This window comes from Hyperolius riggenbachi, chromosome 1 (assembly GCF_040937935.1).
Source record: "Hyperolius riggenbachi isolate aHypRig1 chromosome 1, aHypRig1.pri, whole genome shotgun sequence".
Taxonomy (NCBI): Eukaryota; Metazoa; Chordata; class Amphibia; order Anura; family Hyperoliidae; genus Hyperolius; species Hyperolius riggenbachi.
The window spans coordinates 144062305-144081026 of NC_090646.1; the positions used below are offsets into that span (position 1 = coordinate 144062305).

Consider the following 18722-nt stretch of genomic DNA (forward strand, 5'->3'; position numbering starts at 1 on the left):
GCATTCGCTTCGGGAATCGTGTTCAACCTCTAGCCGACCGCATTACGCGGATGGGCGTAGAGGCGGCGGCAGCCCCAGGACCGCCTAACGCCAATCGGCGTAAGGTCCTTGGGGTGTGGTTTGAGGGCGATCGCACATGCCGATACGCACGTGTTGCCACTCTGATGGCGGAGCTCCACCTTCAGTCTCCAAGTGGCGATCGCCGCCGTCTATTTACCCTGTACAGCGATGCGATCTAAGGCAGTGCTGTACTGGGGACAGCCGTGTGACACGGCTGTCGTCTCCATTGGCTCAAGGGGGATCCGCTGTTATAGACTGAAGCCTATGACAGGGGGGGCAATTAAAAAAAAGACCAAATTTATTTAAAAATAAATCAAAAAAATATTTACAAAAAAAAACCAACAACATGGGAGCGATCAGACCCCACCAGCAGAAAGCTCTGTTGTTGGGGAGAGAAGGGGGGGGGGGGAGGGTGGAATCACTTGGGTGCTGTGTTGTGCGACCATGCAGTGAGGCATTAGAGCTGCAGTGGCCCAATTTGATAAAAATGGCCTGGTCTTTAGAGGGGTTTAACACTGCGGTCCTCAAGTGGTTAAAATCACAGGACTTCTGTGATTCGGATAGCACAAGCCTTTTTGTGCTTTCCGAAAAGCACTAGCAGGGGCATTAAGTTACCCAATTTTCATCCCTTTTCTTTCAAAAGACTGTATCTTGCATCTTTGGAAGTGATTACCTCAGGCTGTTGGAAGGGCTCTTGAGGCCGCTTTTTCACAGGCGGCTGAAATGCCTGTTAGTCGGGCTACATGCACTGTTTGCACCCGAATGGAAGCGGGACAGGAGGTGGTGTTACACGGGGTAAAAAAATGCTGTATCTGAGGACGGCAACCATCATTCTCATAAGCAACTGCATGCCTGTCCACCACCCGTTCCAAACACTAGCAAGCAACCAACACATGAACTGGAGTAGCAGACAGGCAGTAAATTCACTGCCTTCAGCTGCCTGTGGAAAAGAGCCCTTAAAGCAGTAGGATCAGCCATACTATGCCAGGGAAGAAAAACACATATGTAAGTAGATAAATACTTGATCTACTTACATAACACATGTATTATACTGTCCACGTTTTGATTTCAGTGAATGTTATATAGTTAATTATAATGAGAGAGCTGTTTGACATCAGCTAAAGCTTATACACTGAAAAAAGTAAGGAAAGAGGTTTTCATTCACTGACTGGGTGTGTTTATTTGGTTAGTAAAGAAAACAGCTTCCACTTACTGATAAATCTATCCCAATGTAACATTTAAATAAAAAATAATAATGATTGTTTCAGCCGCCTTGCTTCCCTTGATATCTGTATGACATATGTAAGTGTTCTGTGTATATAACATATTCCCCTTGCCAAATTGTTGTAAATCATATTATAATACAAATCAGTTAGATTCTGCGAGCCTCTATGAGAAACCCAGGCAATTAAAAATCAAAGTGGACCTATTATGCTGACAACCTGCAATTTCTACCACATTTCCACCTGCTGGTTGCATTTCAATCCATTTTCAGAAAGTGATCTTATAAACGTGGAAGCCAAACAAAGGGTGGGCCATTGACATGGTAATGCTGCCGCTGAAGGCTGTGCTGTAACCGAATGAAAGGCCGGCCTGAGGGTGTATGTGACGCCACATAATGCACATTCAAGGTTACCAAGACTCTCTCTTATTGTGCTGTGAGTCACATTCCCTTGCCACTCCGCAAGACGGGAAGCTAGATTTGGAATTTTTGATATTTTACTGATTTCAGTCATAACTGATCTAATAAAGAGCTGTGAGTGGCAGCGTATCTATCGCACTAATTCCCAGCGTATGAAGCGACAGCTAAAAGAGAGTTTATTCAAAAGTGACCACAATTCACACTAGGAAATTACTTTATACCGCTGCTGCAGCACTGGGTGGAATACTGATAGGATTCTATTAAATGGCATGGTATATATTCTATCAGGGGAGATTTGTATCATTGATGAATGGAAGCCTGTTCAGCTGTCTGCCAGGGCCAGGCTATTGGTTGCTTCATACAAACTACAGTAATAGCAATTGTTTCTTAGTGACTGATAACAGTCCTATCAAAGCAGCCCTTCCTTTTGGACTTAGTGACGTGGGGATTGCTGAATATCTGCTGGAAATCATCTGTGTTAAAAGATTAAGGCTAGATTCACAGTGGGACGTTGCGTTTTGATGCCACGTTAAAGTCGCACCGCAAACTTACAACGCAACGCGCCCAAAAAGTGGCAACGCAGCGTTACCGTCGCATACAGCAGATACAGTATAAAATACAGGCAATGAAAAGTATGCTTCCAAGTCATTACTGAGCATGTGCAAACAGTCCAACGCAGCTAATAACGTGTATAACGCACTGCATGCAGTACTTTTACTTAACGTGCAGCGTTAGACACCAACGCAACGTGTGCACTGTGAACAGGGCATTGATTTTTCATTGCAGTGAGTTATTCTGCGTTAAATGTTGTTTTAACGCGCGACTTTAACGTCCCACTGTGAACTTAGCCTTAAAGAGAATCTGTATTGTTAAAATCGCACAAAAGTAAACATACCAGTGCGTTAGGGGACATCTCCTATTACCCTCTGTCACAATTTCGATTTCGCCGCTCCTCGCCGCATTAAAAGTGGTTAAAAACAGTTTTAAAAAGTTTGTTTATAAACAAACAAAATGGCCACCAAAACAGGAAGTAGGTTGATGTACAGTATGTCCACACATAGAAAATACATCCATACACAAGCAGGCTGTATACAGCCTTCCTTTTGAATCTCAAGAGATCATTTGTGTGTTTCTTTCCCCCTGCAGCTATCTTCCACTGAAGTGTCAGGCTGTTTCTTCCTGCAGAGTGCAGACAGCTGTGCCTGTATGTAATTCCTCAGTATGTGAAAGCCCAGCCAGCTCAGAGGAGGATTTATCCAGCTTGTAAAAGATAAGAGAGAAGAGAGAAGCTGCCCTGATCTAAATAATACACAGGCAGTGTGCATAGAGGGGCCTGGAAGGGGGAATTCATAGCATAACCACAACACTGAAGAACTTGGCAGCCTTCCAGACACAGGCTGACAAGTCTGACAAGGGAAAGATGCATTGATTTATTACAGAGACTGTGATAGCAGAAAGTGCTGCAGTAAGCCAGAGCACATTAGAATAGCTTTTGGAACTTGTAGGATGATAAAAAACAGGATGCAATTTTTGTTACGGAGTCTCTTTAAGCAGAATAACAGCTTTGGGTGCTCCCCTCCTCTCAATATGGTCAGGCTTGATGGAAGATCTTAAAGGGAAACTGTAGTGAGAGGTATATGGAGGCTGCCATATTGATTTATTGATATTGATTGAGTTGCCTGGCAGCCCTGCTGAGCTATCTGCCTGCAGTAGTGTGAATCACACCAGAAACATGCATGCAGCTAACCTTGTCAGATCTGACAAAAATGTCAGAAACACCTGATCTGCTGCATGCTTGTTCAGGGTCTATGGCTAAAAGTATTAGAGGCAGAGGATCAGCAGGACAGCCAGGCAACTGGTATTGCTTAAAAGGAAATTAATATGACACCCTCCATATACCTCTCACTACAGTTCTCCTTTAAAGTGAACCTCCAGACCAAAAATCTACTCAGCAGCACTGAAAAGTCTTGGTGTTTCTTTAACAGTTTCACAGCATCAGAACTTTTTCTTATAGAAGTCTCATTTTTAGCTGCATTTTTAGCTAAGCTCCGCCCCATCAAAGAAAACTGCCCAGGCTTTTTTCCCCTGATGCTGTGCAAAGCATGATGGGATTTCCTATGTTGTTATTCACGTTGTCTAGCAACTGGGAGGGGTGATCAGGACACAGGACAGTTGGAACTGTGTCTCATGCTTCCTGTCACCTCCCTTCAACCAAAAAGATGGCTGCCCTTATGAAATCACAAACCTTTGCCTGTTCTTTTAAAAACATGGTGGGTAAAGGTAGCCATACACTGGTCGATTTGCCATTAGATCGACCAGCTGACAGATCCCTATCTGATCGAATCTGATCAGAGAGGGATCGTATGGCTGCCTTTACTGCAAACAGATTGTGAATCGATTTCAGCCTGACACCGATCACAATCTGTTGAGCTACTCCTGCTGCCTGTCCCCCCCCCCATCCCCCCCCGTATACATTACCTGATGCTGGCTCCCGGGCATCTTCTCCGCGCTGCACGGCTCTGTTCCGGCTCCATCCCGGCGCTTCCTGTGTCACTCCGTGACCAGGAAGTTCAAATAGAGCGCCCTCTATTTGAACTTCCTGGTCACGGAGTGACACAGGAAGCGCCGGGATGGAGCCGGAACAGAGCGGTGCAGCGCGGAGAAGATGCCCAGGAGCCAGCTTCAGGTAATGTATACCTGATCGGATCGGCCGCCACTAGCGACGCGCTCCCTTCCCGCGGGCGATCGAGGGTAATTTCCCGCACGGCGCGATCGACGGACCGATCCGATTTCGGGAGGAAATCGGATCGGCGGGTGCGTTTACCGCGAACGATTGGCAGCAGATTCGATCCCAGGATCGAATCTGCTGTCGAAACGGTCGCGAATCGGGCCAGTGTATGGCCACCTTAAGAGATTATATTACCTATCTATTTTAATTAACATAAATAATGTAACTTAATGACAGTATGTTTGTTTAGGCTGAAGTTCCTCTTTAAGGTGGCCACTAATGATACCATTTGGCGAACGATCGTTAATGAACGTTTGCATGAACGTTGGGAAATGATTATTTGGGACCACTATCGGACAAAAATCTCCTAACCAATGGAATAATTGTTCGTAAACCATAATTTGCCAAATTGTATCATTGGTGGCCACCTTTTGTCAGAAATAAGAGGTATTGATGCATTATACAGAGATGGTTTAGCTTTAATCAGTGGGCCACACTATACAATAGATTCTCGTTATAGTAAACTGTAATATAGCAAACTTCTTGCTATAGTATAGTAGCAAGAAAAAGGATGTGAACCGGTTGGAATTATATGGATTTCTACACAAATTGGTCATAAATTGTGATCTATTGTAAACTAATACCACACAAATAATTTTTCCATGTTTTTGTCGACACTCCCCTCCCCCCCCCCCCCCGCCTTATTTTATTTGGTGCTCAAGTCACAGGCTGGGCATCCGATTACCGAAAATAAAAATGTGAGAATATATAATATATGATCAATTCTGATATAGTAGACTTCAGATAAATAGTAGAATCTCTTTACAGTGAACTTCAAGGGACCTTGCCAAGTAGTTTACTGTATAAGAAATTTACTATATCAGAATTGGTCATACATTGTATATCCATACAGGCCATGGTCGGGACCTGGGGACTGAGTTTATCATAGGCAGAAGTTAGCTATATCAGAATTAACTATAACGAAATTCAACTGTCGTAAATTACTTGTTGAGGTCCCTTAAAGTTTAAGTTAAAGGGATTCTACTGTAGTAATGACAGCTTTGTGTCCATCATGAACCAGAATTATGCAGCTAGGTGCCCCCAGATACTAGAAAAAAGAAGCCCCCTCCCTCCCACCCCCCAAAAAAACCAACTGAACAAACCTACCATAGCCAGATACCAGAAATAACTGTGTGCCTCAGATACAAGAACCGCATAGCTGTGTCCCCTTAGATACCAGAATTATGAAGCTGTGTGTCAGAAAATACCAAAATAAAGAATTACCAGAATTAAACAGCTGTGTGATAATATAATTAAGTAGCTATGTGTCCCCAGATAACAAAATTAGGTAACTGCCCTTTGAAATCAAGAGTTAGGTAGCCACGTGCCCCCTAGATAAAATAGCTAGGTAGTAATGTGCACTCTAAGAATTAAAAAGAACACCACTGTCCTGTTTTTTTTTTACTAAATTCTTTTGCAAAATTATAATCACCTAAGGTGATACAAAATTTTTTTTTCCAATTTTACCATTTCTGTATAATATGAGACTACCTGAAATATCCATTCAAAGTATATTCACTCAGTTTACTCTTCTATTACATATATTTTGTACGATTGGACAAAAAAAGATTGTATCATTAGTGCTTACTATTAGCACTTACATGGTTAAACCTTCCTTGAAAGGGACACGCAGCAAAAATTCCTAGACATGTGCTTGAAACGTTTCAAACTTTATTGGCTGGAGATGCACCGTGCACAGATTGCATCCTCTGATTGTGGATGGCAGGCTTCATAGTTCAAGCACAGGAGCTCTTATACATAGCCCTGAATTTATTTTATTATCTGTTCACCTTAATTTTAAGGATGCTGGACTGACTGTTTGGAACTGAGTTGCGTAGTAGGAGTTAACATACAAGCACAACAACACTAAGAGTGGGTCCACACTAGACACAGTTGCAGGACGGACACTGCAGTCCGGATCAGGGGAAGATTAGGGGAAGTACCCACCGTACTGCAAACTGATGAAAGTGCATCAGTTTTGCATCAGTTTCCGTTCAGTTTTTCCCTGACAGAAAACGTCTCCATCATTAGGAAGGAGTGGGAGGATTTTTTTGGGCCAATCATAAAGCTCAGGCTATCCGTTTTCACATCAGTTTTATGCCTCTGGAGCTGGAGATGCGTTTTCTCATTGCTTTCACTACCCCTGCGTGTATCCGTGGTCCTGATCCGTTGCGTGAAAATGCAGCAGGTCCGGACCTTCCGTTCAGGTTTTGAAAACGGGTCCCCGCAAACGCAGACGGATCCGTTTTTTACTTGGGTGAGGCTGGCTGCTATTTTGAACATTAGTATCCGGGACTCCGTTTTTCATCAGGTTTGAAAAACGCAGCCACGGATACGTTTCCGGACCTAGTGTGGACTAACTCTAACTTCAGAGTAGGAGGAAAGAAGCCAGAATCTTTGATGAGTTTTCCCAGTCACAGTTATCTTGCTGAACAATTGCATATTTTAACATCTATAATGATGTGGCTTTAATTCTTTTGTTTTATCCATGTTTATATGTTCAGGAATTGCTGCCCCATCCATCTGCTGATGCTCGACTGTGTTTTAATCCTGCCAGATGTTGTGCAATTATGCACAGTTTCTGAAAGATTTATCTCTTAACTGCTGTTTATAAATTGAAAATATATGTTCCTTGTTTTAATTACACTGCTCTGGTTAATGCTTGTTTATATATTTAGTGTATCACACAATGATTTGTGTCAAAGGCTTTTATACAAATATATGTTGGGCGCATAGCTGCTTGATTTCTAAGGAGTAAGTGCAGAGGAGATGGTACTTAGCTTGCCTGGAGATTCTGGGTCCCATCTGATTCCAACTGCTTTGCCAATCGACCAGTTTGGAAGCCCACAAGCTTGCCCATTGGACAAGTAGATCTATAGGCATGTATAATGTATTGTAATAGACATATACGTTACCTGTAAAAGAATCAGAGGATAGAAAACCATAATGTTACCTACAACCTAGCGGACCTCCGATGTAAAATTGAAACCCTCACAGTTAGCACATGCAAAAGAAGTTATAACAAAGTAGCAGGAAAAAAATGTCTAAAAACTGACCACTTATGCCATAAAATACAGCCACACCCCCTTTCAGAAAATCTTCCAGGGCAGTTTTCTGCCTTTGCAGAGATTGCTAATAGATTGTGTCATCTGTGGGTGGGAGTACCCCTCATAGTGTGGCCTGAGAGGTCCTCTGCTTCTACCTGTGCCACTGAGCCAGCCTATCACGGGGAGGAGAGGTGAAGAGAGATGCAGTGCAGTGCCAGTTATAAGTTGGAATTCAGAGCTCCCACAATGCTTCCCTGCTGCTTAATGCAGTAGTCAGCCATTGCTGCAAAGAAAATAGGGGAGGCAGTTATAGTAAGTCATTTTGGCTCCCTTTCACTGTGGAATTTACAGCGGAGGTCCACTTTAAAAGTTTGTTCCCACCAGGCAAATACAGATGTGTTTTCCTAAATTCTCCACTGGATACCATTATACCAGTGCATTTGTGTTTCGCCAAAATGCACACGCACTGTTTCACACAATTTTTGAATTGTGTGAAAAGTGCATGCATGTTTCTCTGATTTTCTGTGGTATTGTGGGTGGGAATGAGGCCTAAAATGTATTTTTTATAAACAACATTTCTCTATTAATCCTTGATGTATAATTTCCTACACTGAGTTTTTATTGAAATATTTACTCTGTGACAATAAAATGCAAATGTAAATAGGTTTTGAAATGGATACAGAAATATAGCTTCAATGATCAAACAGTAATTTGAGAAAGTCTCGATTTTATTGACCTTGTCATCCAGATGCCAAGCCAAATTACCTTAATGTGCAGCGAGGTTGTGTTCCCACGTCACAGGTTTAAAATAGCCTATGCATTTTACAGAGCCAACACAATAGCGTATGATTGGTTGGCTGGCAGAGGATCGTACTAATGGGAGTCTTTAAAGATATAGTATAGGCAACAGGCTACATGGGTATAGCCTGCCTACTTAAAACAAACTTTATTTAAACAGCAATTATTTTAACATTTGTTAAAACACAACACAGCCCAGGTATAATTGCCTCATCAACAAGCAGAATGTGCCAGATTAATCATGAGTCCTACCAGCTCATTCTAAAATATTCAGCAGCACCGTTAGTGCATAATGATCTCTGTGAGTGGGAATGTCTTGCTGCTCAAACCCCATTTACGTACTGGCACTGACTGCTGGAAGGTTGGATCAGGCTATACCAGCTAACCGAGCTCTGTGAAATAGTCTACCTTTTGTAGTGATGTTTGTCTACATTTTGTTTAAAGAACAAGCGACACCCATGCTAACCTAGAAATAAAAAGCACATATATAAGTAGATAAATTCTACTTCTACTTACATAACAGATGTATTGTGCTATCCACGTAATGATTCATGTGAATTTTATAAAGGAAAAAGCAGAAAATCCTATTCTAGGCAGTGGCCATCTTGCCAAGCTAATGCTGACATCATATCCTCCCTGACTCATGTTTTCCCCCCTCCCTTCTCTTGCTCATTGTGTATTCATTAGCTGCCCTCCTCCCAGAGTCTTCAGACACTCCCACTGAGGTGTATACTAACAACTGCACTGTCTATTTTATTTACACATCCAATCACTGAGTCACCTCAGCCTTGCTTTAAACACAAGTAATCAGAGGGTGTTTCTGAAAGCAGCTAGGCAGGGAAATAAATCGAAGAGTAGGAATATATTCTAGATAAAAGGTACTCCCAGCATTCAACTCTTTGGCACTGTTTGGCACTAGGGCCAGTGCTCCTAAAGTATGTGATAACTCCAAACCATAACAGCAGAAAAAGTTTTGCAAGTTTTGAATGTAGGCTTAGCATCTTTATCACTTAATACACTCAGACCAGTTGCTGTTGAAATTTGATTTTTATGGTGGCAGTACCGCTTTAATGTATTTTACTTCGGAATTTTTGTATTACTTATTTTAGTCAGGACGATATGAAAGCCTTAGTTTAACCTCAGAGAATTGTCATGATTAGTAGATGTGGCTAAGGGACTATGCCATCAATCACACTCTTTTCATATTTGATGTAGCTAGCTGTTCCAGAGAAGTTATTTATGAAAGAGTCAGTCACATGACCCAGGGATCTGTGAACAAAGTATAAAGCTGCCCAGCAAAATGGGAATTGCTTTGTCAGCACAGAGCCATTACCTGATCCCACCTACATGCTCCACGCCTGCTTAGAGAAACTGACATTTTGTGGACAACAGGGCACCTACAATTCAACCATTCTGCTTACATAAATGTAACACCTAGAGTTGGAAAATAAGGGTTAGGTATTAGAAGTAGGATTTTTTTTCACAAAAATGTCTTTTAAGAGTTGGGTGTCAGGATGGATTTAACCTTGGGGTACCTTGAGGCTGGGTGTTAAAGGGGCACTGCAACGAAAAACTGTAAAATTTATCGCACATTTCTTTTCTGCTTTAAAATGAGTTGAACTTACCCGGGGCTTCTAACGGTCCCCCGCAGACATCCTGTGTTGGCGCAGCCACTCACCGATGCTCCGGCCCCGCCTCCGGTTCACTTCTGGAATTTCAGACTTTAAAGTCTGAAAACCACTGCGCCTGCGTTGCCGTGTCCTCGATCCCGCTGATGTCATCAAGAGCGCACAGCGCAGGCCCAGTATGGTCTGTGTCTGCGCAGTACACTCCTGGTGACATCAGCGGGAGCGAGGACACGGGCGTGCAGACGCAGTGGTTTTCTGACTTTAAAGTCAGAAATTCCAGAAGTGAACTGTAGGCGGGGCCGGAGCATCAGTGAGTGGCTGCGCCAACACAGGATGTCTGCGGGGGACCATTAGAAGCCCTGGGTAAGTTCAGCTCATTTTTCCCCGACCCCCTACAGTATCCCTTTAAAGGGAAGGTCCAAGCAAAATAAAAAAAAGGAGTTTCACTTACCTGGGACTTCTACCAGCCCCATGCAGCCATCCTGTGCCCTCGTAGTCACTCACTGCTGCTCCAGTCCCCCGCTGGCAGCTTGCCGACCTCGGAGGTCGGCGGGACGCATTGCGTACATTTTTACGCATTCCGGCTAGTGCAGGAACATTAACACATACATTTTTACGTGTTACTGTTTCAGAGAGAGAAAGAGGATGACTTGACCCTTCAAAAGTTGAGAACCCTCATACTGGTGTTTTGAAGGGGCACATTTTTGGGGTAAATAGTGTTTTATGGGTAGCAAAAATATTTGTGAAAATGGACTGTAAATGTGATGGACAGTGGCAACATAAACTACAAACCTTGCTGCAAATATAAAATACGGTTCTATCTTAATTTATTGCTGTTTAATCATTAATATAATGAATTCATCAAATGCCTATCACCTCCATGATAAAGACTTTACTGTTTACTTATCGATGGATGACGAGGAGTGTGTTGCGAAAGAAGAATTACATCATCATTACAATCACCATAAACATTAACTCATGGATTGTTATGGCCAGACTTTTGACTTTTCCATTTTTTTTCCCCCGTGTCTGTTCTGTCTCTATTATGAGTGCTGCCAGGAGATGACCTGTCTAGTGAAGTATTTCATATCCTTCAAATGGCTTGTGACCACCACTGTGTAGCAGAAGGTATCTGCTGCAATAGAAACCTATTCAGAAGCTTGCTGTAGATCCATCACTATAGTGGAAGTTTTGTGCTTGTATTTTATCACCCACTATCAGAACTCCCATGTTTAGATTAAAGCAATTTTTTTTAATTCTTTTTTTTTCCAAGGACGGATTTCACCTCTGGCTTTCTAATGATTGATATTGGAGTAATTAGGGCATAAGAAGTAGCTTGTGGCTAGCATTTTATGACAGCTAATTATAAAATTGTAACATTCCTCCATCTAAAAGTCACGATCAGTTATCTGCTACGAGCTGTGATTTACTTTGACAAAATAGTCGTGTTCTGAAGGTATATTGGGATGGCAGTTTAATGTCATTCGATGACTATAAGCATATACAGATATATTAAATCTGATTGCTGGCAAGAAAAAGCTGGCATATGTAGCCCGCCTTCACCATTTTATATATAAGGACCCTATGGGACCCTATGACTACTCCATTATCAATCTGATGTATGTTATTTGTGTGATGTTGTACTGGGGTAGGCAATCTGTGACTCTCTTGATACTAGTAACTTAATGCTGGCTATATCTGAGGGTAAATTATTGTCTTAAGCCCATCTCCGGGCATAGATCTGAAAATATCATGCAACAGCTAATCAAAGTGCTAAGATATCAACTATTACCTTGCATGTAAAAAGAGACTTCTGCAAATAAATTTTGATCATATGACCAGAAGCACTGAGTGCTGTTCTTAAAGTCCTCAGGCTCTGTAGATGAAGCTGCTGGCTATGCCGTAATCTCGTGAAAACTTTCAGAGATCGAGTTCCTTTATCACAAAGTGCCAACATGGCAATTTAACCTAAATACTGATGTATAGGTCGCCTTAGGTACCCCCAAATATTAGGTAGTCCTCCAGTATATGTAACCAGAGGTACTACCAGTATTAGGAAGCCTTAAGTTGCCCCCCCCCCCCCCCATTCTGGGTAGCCAGAAGAGCCCCCAACATAGGTAGCCAGAAGTAGCTCTACAGTATATTTAGCAAAAGAAGCATCCAGTATAAGTAGCCATATGTGCCCCCCAGTATAGGTAGCAAGGGGTCTGCTCTTGGCCACGTTATCTGGGGAGACAGCACGAGTGCCCACAGAGAGGACTCTGAGGGCCTCCTCTGGAACACGGGCCATAGGTTCACCACCATTGCCCTAATAACATTATCCCCACTGTTCAGCCTACAAGACATAGGCACAGGTTGATCTATGAGACAAAATTGCTAAATTTTCTATCGTACAGAAAACGACCGGTATTTATGCTCCTTAGCAGTTAATTTATGAGGGATTTATGTAAAAGTAATGAATCAAGGATCTTATAGACATACGGTATAAGCATAAACTTTGAAACTATGTGCCTACACATAGGGACAAGCTTAAAGGACAAGCTCTAGATCATTTCTTCCAGCCAATGTGCATTTCAGCTACTGAGAATTTTTTGCACAACATTTACCACAAATCAGTTAATCCATAACCACCATACAAATAAGTTAAAGCCCTCTTCCTCTAACCACTAGCTATGCTGTGAAACAGTTCAGACAGCACTTTCTGCTGAGAGGGAAACTTGCTGACTGTAATACACTCCCCAGAGAGTCATGTGATCAGCTGGGAAGCCCATGGGAATGCGGGAAGGAAAGGGGCTGGGCCTTTGCTCCAGGAAGCAGAAGGTGGTTAGTTAGTAGAAATGGCAGACAAATTACTCTTCAGCTCGCAGCAAAATAAATGTCAACAATAAAGTAAAATATGTAAAAAAGGATTTTATTTTTAGTGCAAACCTTTTGTTTTAGTAGGGGTAGCAGGGGTAGCAGATTTACTTTAAATGAGTTACAAGTTTACTTTAAAGGAAAAGAAAAACTTAATTTCTTAAAGCCTGAATGTCCACTCTGAAACTGGTCGAGCGGAAGTGAAGGCGATGCAGAGAGGCCCTGACACTGAATGCAAGAAAACATTACTGAATAAGGCAGAACAGCTCATGTGTAAGCGCAGGATGTTAACCCTTTGTCTGCTTCCATGAAAGCAGGAAGTAGAAACACTGCAGATTTATTGCAGGTTTTGTATCAGCTGTAACAAAGAAAAGTGTTTTTGAAAGCGGACCTGAACTCAGAACGTCATCTCTGCTCTAAAATATACACAACAGCATAATAACCTTTAAACAAAAAGCATTTCTTTGTTACAGCTGATACAAATCCTAAAATAAATCTGCACTGTTTCTACTTCCTGATTTATGGAAGCAGACATATTGTTAACATATTGTTAACCTCCTGTGCTTTCAAATGGCCTCATCTGCCATCTCTGCCATAGGCAGTCATGTGACACAGGAGGCGATCAGATTACAATTTGTGATTAGACACAAATGAGGGGGGATTAAACAGGCTAAACTCTCTAAATACATACAGGGTGCATTTCCCTACGTTTCCCTTCTGTCCTGTGCAAGAGTTCAGATCCATGTTAAAGGTTATTATGCTGTTGCTTATCTTTTAGAACAGAGAGGAGGTTCTGATTTTCAGGTCCGCTTTAAGGAGAGAATCCTTGCTGTGCATGCCAGCTTTACTGATACATCACTCAGAGAGACATGCAGTGCCTGATGGTTATTACCAGTTTCTCTAGGGCAGTGATGGCTAACCTTGGCACTCCAGCTGTGACAAAACTACAAATCCCATCATGCCTCATCCTCCCCAAGTTATGCTTAGAGCTGTCAGAGTATTGCAATGCCTCATTGGACTTGTAGTTCCACCACAGCTGGAGTGCCAAGGTTAGCCATCACTGCTCTAGGGTATAATTTATGTGTGTGCTTGCAAACACGGAATGTTTGTGTTGTTCTGTTGTCACTTGTTGTTTCACTGTGCAGTTTGTGCATTTGTTGAGCGTATGTATGTATTTGTGTATTTCACAGTTCCAGTTCATGTATTTAAACCCGTTGACCATTGTAATTAGGTGCTACACACTCTATTTGCACTCTTTTCAGTTCCTGTAGTCCGTGGCCTCTGGTGATCTTCTGTTCTGATTGCTAGAGCTCCATGTCAAAATTCTTATTTATAAATGTCTCTCTCATTCTAACCAGGTGGAAACTCAGACAGCAGATTTGATGTGGACAAGGGCACTGGAACCATCATTGTTGCTAGACCTCTCAATGCAGAACAGAAATCTAATTACAACTTGACAGTGGAAGCAACAGATGGGACAAGATCTATCAGTACACAGGTAATTGAATTGCTAATGCAGTACTTAAAACGAATATTTTCTGTGCTTGTAAGTGTTGTAAGTTGTCTATTAAACAAACCTGAAATTTGGTGAAATGCTGAAATGAAATTAAAGTTCTCGTATTACATGCTCTGCGGCAGCCGGAGGGGGCTAATCTAGAGAGATAAGAAAGAATGCACAGCAAGTAAATTGAATCATATCTAGAAGATGTTAGAACATATTTAAGCATAACAACATATTGTAAACCCTTAAGACAGCCATAAACATGTCAAAGGAATGATGCAGGTGTATTTACCCTTTCTGCAGAGAAGACTGTAGCGGTTTTCTGAAGCTTACCACCCTCGGATAGACTTTTATTATTCAAAAAAAAAAATGGAAAATCCAGAGATTTTATTGCCATGGGTGGTTAAACCTAGCTCCAATTATGCAGCTAAGTATGCCATCTAATAGCTTAGCAGACTGAATCCACCACCAGTATTGCGTTTACTTGTCAAATAAGATAATAAAGGCCTCTGCTAAACTTTTTAAATGTAAAAAAAAAAAAAAAAAAGGTAAAATGTAATTTTTTTTAATAACGTCACATTGTTGGCATGTTTAATGTGCTGTTGAGATGCCCTGGGTGCTAAAAATAGTGCATGGTTCACTTTAAGGCCTCATTTCATTATATGCCTTGCCGTGCGCATTTTGGCAATGTGTATGGTCTGCGACACGCAAGAACATCAGAAGTGCATAGAGCGCACTGTCTAATGTTCAGACTACATGCGCTATCGCACTGCTGCGGGCATTTTTTGGGGCAAAGCACAGCGCTGGCCCATTCACTGTAGTGTATGGGAGCTGCAACACAATGCACAGCAGTGCAGACGGCGTGCGGCCGCAGGCATTTCATTCCGATCACACAGCCCTCTGCACTTTGAAGTGTGAATGAGGCTTTAACCTCCTTAGCAGTAACCCCGTGCTGGACACGGGGTAAGCCGCCAGAGGGTGCCGCTCAGGCCCTGCTGGGCCGATTTACATCATTTTTTTTTTTTTTTGCTACATGCAGCTAGCACTTTGCTAGCTGCGTGTGCATAACGATCGCCGCCGCCACCCGCCGATTCGCCGCTATCCGCCGCGCTGCCCACCCCCAGACCCCTTGCGCTGCCTGGCCAATCAGTGCCAGGCAGTGCTGAGGGGTGGATCGGAGCACCCGCTGACGTCACAACGTTGATGACGTCTGTGAAGTCATCGCGATCGTCGCCATGGTGACGGGGAAGCCCATACAGGGAATCCTGTTCAGAACGGTATTCCCTGCAGGGTAAAAGCGTCGGCGGCGATCGGAGGGTTGGGAGGGATAGAGAAGGGAGGGGGGAAGCATGTAGCTAGCGCTAGGCTAGCTACATGCTTTAAAAAAAAAATTTAAAAAGTGCTGCGCTGCCCCCTGGCGGATTTATTGTATCGCTAGGGAGGTTAAACATCAGCTCATGTTACTTGTAGCAGCTCCACTGAAAGAGTTAATTGCAGCCTCTGTGGGTGAAAATGCTGCTTACTCCCACAGAACTATGTTAGGCCTCTTGCACACTACACGTGATTCCGTTTTTTTATCTGATCCGATATTGGATTCTGATTAAAAAAATGTACTGCATGCTGCTAAGATTTTTAATTGGAATCCAAAATCGGACGTGTAAAAAAATCAGAATCGCATGTAGTGTGCAAGAGGTATTACTCCGGCTAAATGGGGCAGTTCACAGACACATCGGTCAGAGCAGGTCGCTGCTTGTATGTACTGAAGTCTGTACTGGAGGAGATAGCTGGTGGACGAACTCCTAACCAGGTACTTTATCCATCATTAGCTAATCACAGAGTTTATTTACAGATAAGTTTAAACACATGCTCTGCCACAGAGTACTGACATAGGGCACTACTTACAGTGAACCTGAAGTGACTTGTGACATGATGAGGGTGAGCAGTGTTACAAATTTGTCTTCAGATTGTGTATTGAGCATGGAAGTGATAGCTTATTCTCTGAAAAACAGAATCTCTGGGGTGAGAAGATGGTAGATTGCAAAATGCAACCGAGGGGCTTTGTATATTAGCCCCAATGTGTGGCATTTGCACACTTGATTAGGACGAGTATATTAAAGCAGATTATAAAGCATTTATCATCTAAGCCACCGCTATCACCTCATCTTGCAACTGGTATTGAGGTGTGTGAAGAAAGACTGTGGAGCCAGAAGCTTTTCTGGTGTCTGTTTCAGACCTACTGAACTCTGACATACTGAAGAGCGTCCATATCAGGTCTACAAAGGTTTATAATAATAATGGTTTATGTATTAATGCCTTCCAAAGGCTATAAGCTAATAAGTGCAAAGTTCAATAACTCATAGCAAACAATCACATGCACTGGTTTTCATATTAGTTTTTATCTCTTTTGTTTTGGTTTTATAAGAGCTTCTAGCACATAGGAAATCGGAAAAAAAAAGTCTTTCAAAATAAGTTTGCCACATTTTAAAGTTTGATACTACTTTTCTTTGCTTCGTTTTTAGTACTTTGCTGGCTAATTGCAAAAAAAAATGTTTTGTAGATTCATATGATGGAAGGCAATAATATACCATATATACTCGCATATAAGCCGGCCTGTGTATAAGCTGAGGTACCCACTTTTCCTTCAGAAACCAGGAAAAAGTGACTGACTCACGTACAAGCCCCCTCCCCAGTATAACCCCTTGCCATAGTAGCCAGATGTGATCCCAGTACAAGTCAGCCCCCCTCCCCATAGCCAGATGTGCCCCAAGTTTGATACAGCTGTGTCTCAAGATGACACTGGTGTCAGATATGAGGTTCAGTGATTGCCACACAGGAAAAATCTCCAATCATTGCACCGCTGACACGTTGTTTGCACGTTCCGCTCCACAAGCCAGGGGACACATGCAGTCTTGAGCAACGCACTGCATACCATGTTGCAGGGAATGGGGGCACGGACATAGCAGGAAGCCAGCTGGCAAGAGTAGGATCACTAGTGCACAATAGTATGCTCCTCTGTCAGTGTCAAAACCTGTTCCACCATCTGTTCTGCTCCAATGACTCGCATAAAAGCCAAGGGGGTAACTTTTCAGCACATTTTTTGTGCTGAAAAATTAGGCTTATACGCGAGTATATACAGTACCAAAACTTGCAAGAAATGTTTAGTGTATCAGCGTGTTCACTCTTCTCAGGGTTTGGCTTCATTAACCTGAAATTGAGTTACTGCAGCCATTTAATAAAGAGGGCCGTGTCTCTACAATTACATCTAGTTATGTCAGGTGTTCAGTTCAGATGAAAATTATGCTTAGGTGAATTGGGCGAACAAATGTGTCACTGGCTTGAAAAGCATCACAAAACTGTTTCTAAAGATTTGAGACTTTGGTCTCCTGTCCACCATCAAACAATGCAGCACAGTTGTTACACTCCACAAAGTGTTAGTCCAACAAACATGATACCAGGAACAAGGTGTGTAATATTTTAGGATACCTCGAAGAAACGTAGTCTAACATCTTGAAGGAACACTATCGATGCCCAAGTGTTCTAAAATGACAATGTACAAATAATGTCTAAGTAGCTGTGTAACATTTTCCTACTTTTCATGTTAAATATCAGAAGCAAAATCTTTATTTTTTTTAAAGTGTTTAGGATTGGAATGAAACATTCGCAAAAGGGGTGTCTGCTTCAACAGCCAGTGCTGTTCTTTGCATATCAAACTACAAAGTATTTTTTCCCTGAATGCAAAAAAAAGTATGAAAAGCTGTGGTGTCAGGTTTCACACACAATTAAAAATGTTTATAACAAGATACATTTCCTCTGCTCTCTGTGCACACACAAGCAGCTGCAGTTCAACTACGGAGAGCTTTCTCACACACAGGGTTAACAGATGTAGTGTGAGGGAATCTCCCATCATGGTTCATTGGCCCATCAGACTTGCCATCAGTGAAGAGTAAAAGGAATTTGATACAGTAAACAAAAGAGATAAGCAAATGAAATGTATATGTATATCATTATTTACGAGTACTTCAGGAACTCCCTCAATCCCAGGTTAAAAAACACGTTAATCTATAGTGTTCCTTTAAGTGATGGGCTCTCTTGCATTGGCAAAGGTCCATGTTTTTTGATTTCTCAGGAGAACATTGAACAACAGGTTGCAATAAAAAAAGACACTGCTCTCCAAAAAGAACATTGTTCCCCATTTATTATTTGACAAAGACAATGTTGATAAGTCACACAGCCAAGGGTAGAATGTACTGGGGACAAATGAGAGAAAAGTTTTTGGCTTGGATGGAAAATGTTATGTTTGGCAAAAGGCAAGCATTGTATTCCAGCATAATAACATTTTCTCTTTTGTTAAACTGGATTAGGCAGTATTGTGAATTTGGCCTGCTTTACTGCATTCGGAATA

The 18722-nt window shown here is 42.2% G+C and overlaps 1 protein-coding gene across 5 annotated transcripts in view; it reads left to right on the top strand.

The window, feature by feature from the left end:
* FAT1 (FAT atypical cadherin 1) overlaps positions 1–18722 on the top strand; it is a 376731-nt gene that overhangs the window by 258132 nt on the left and 99877 nt on the right. For all 5 annotated transcript variants that reach the window (XR_011030974.1, XM_068278660.1, XM_068278659.1 and 2 more), the window contains exon 7: positions 14178–14317. Coding sequence is in view for 4 of the 5 variants with exons in the window: in XM_068278660.1 (XP_068134761.1) it covers positions 14178–14317 (140 nt within the window). In the remaining variant the exon portion in view is untranslated. The remainder of the gene's footprint in view (positions 1–14177; positions 14318–18722) is intronic.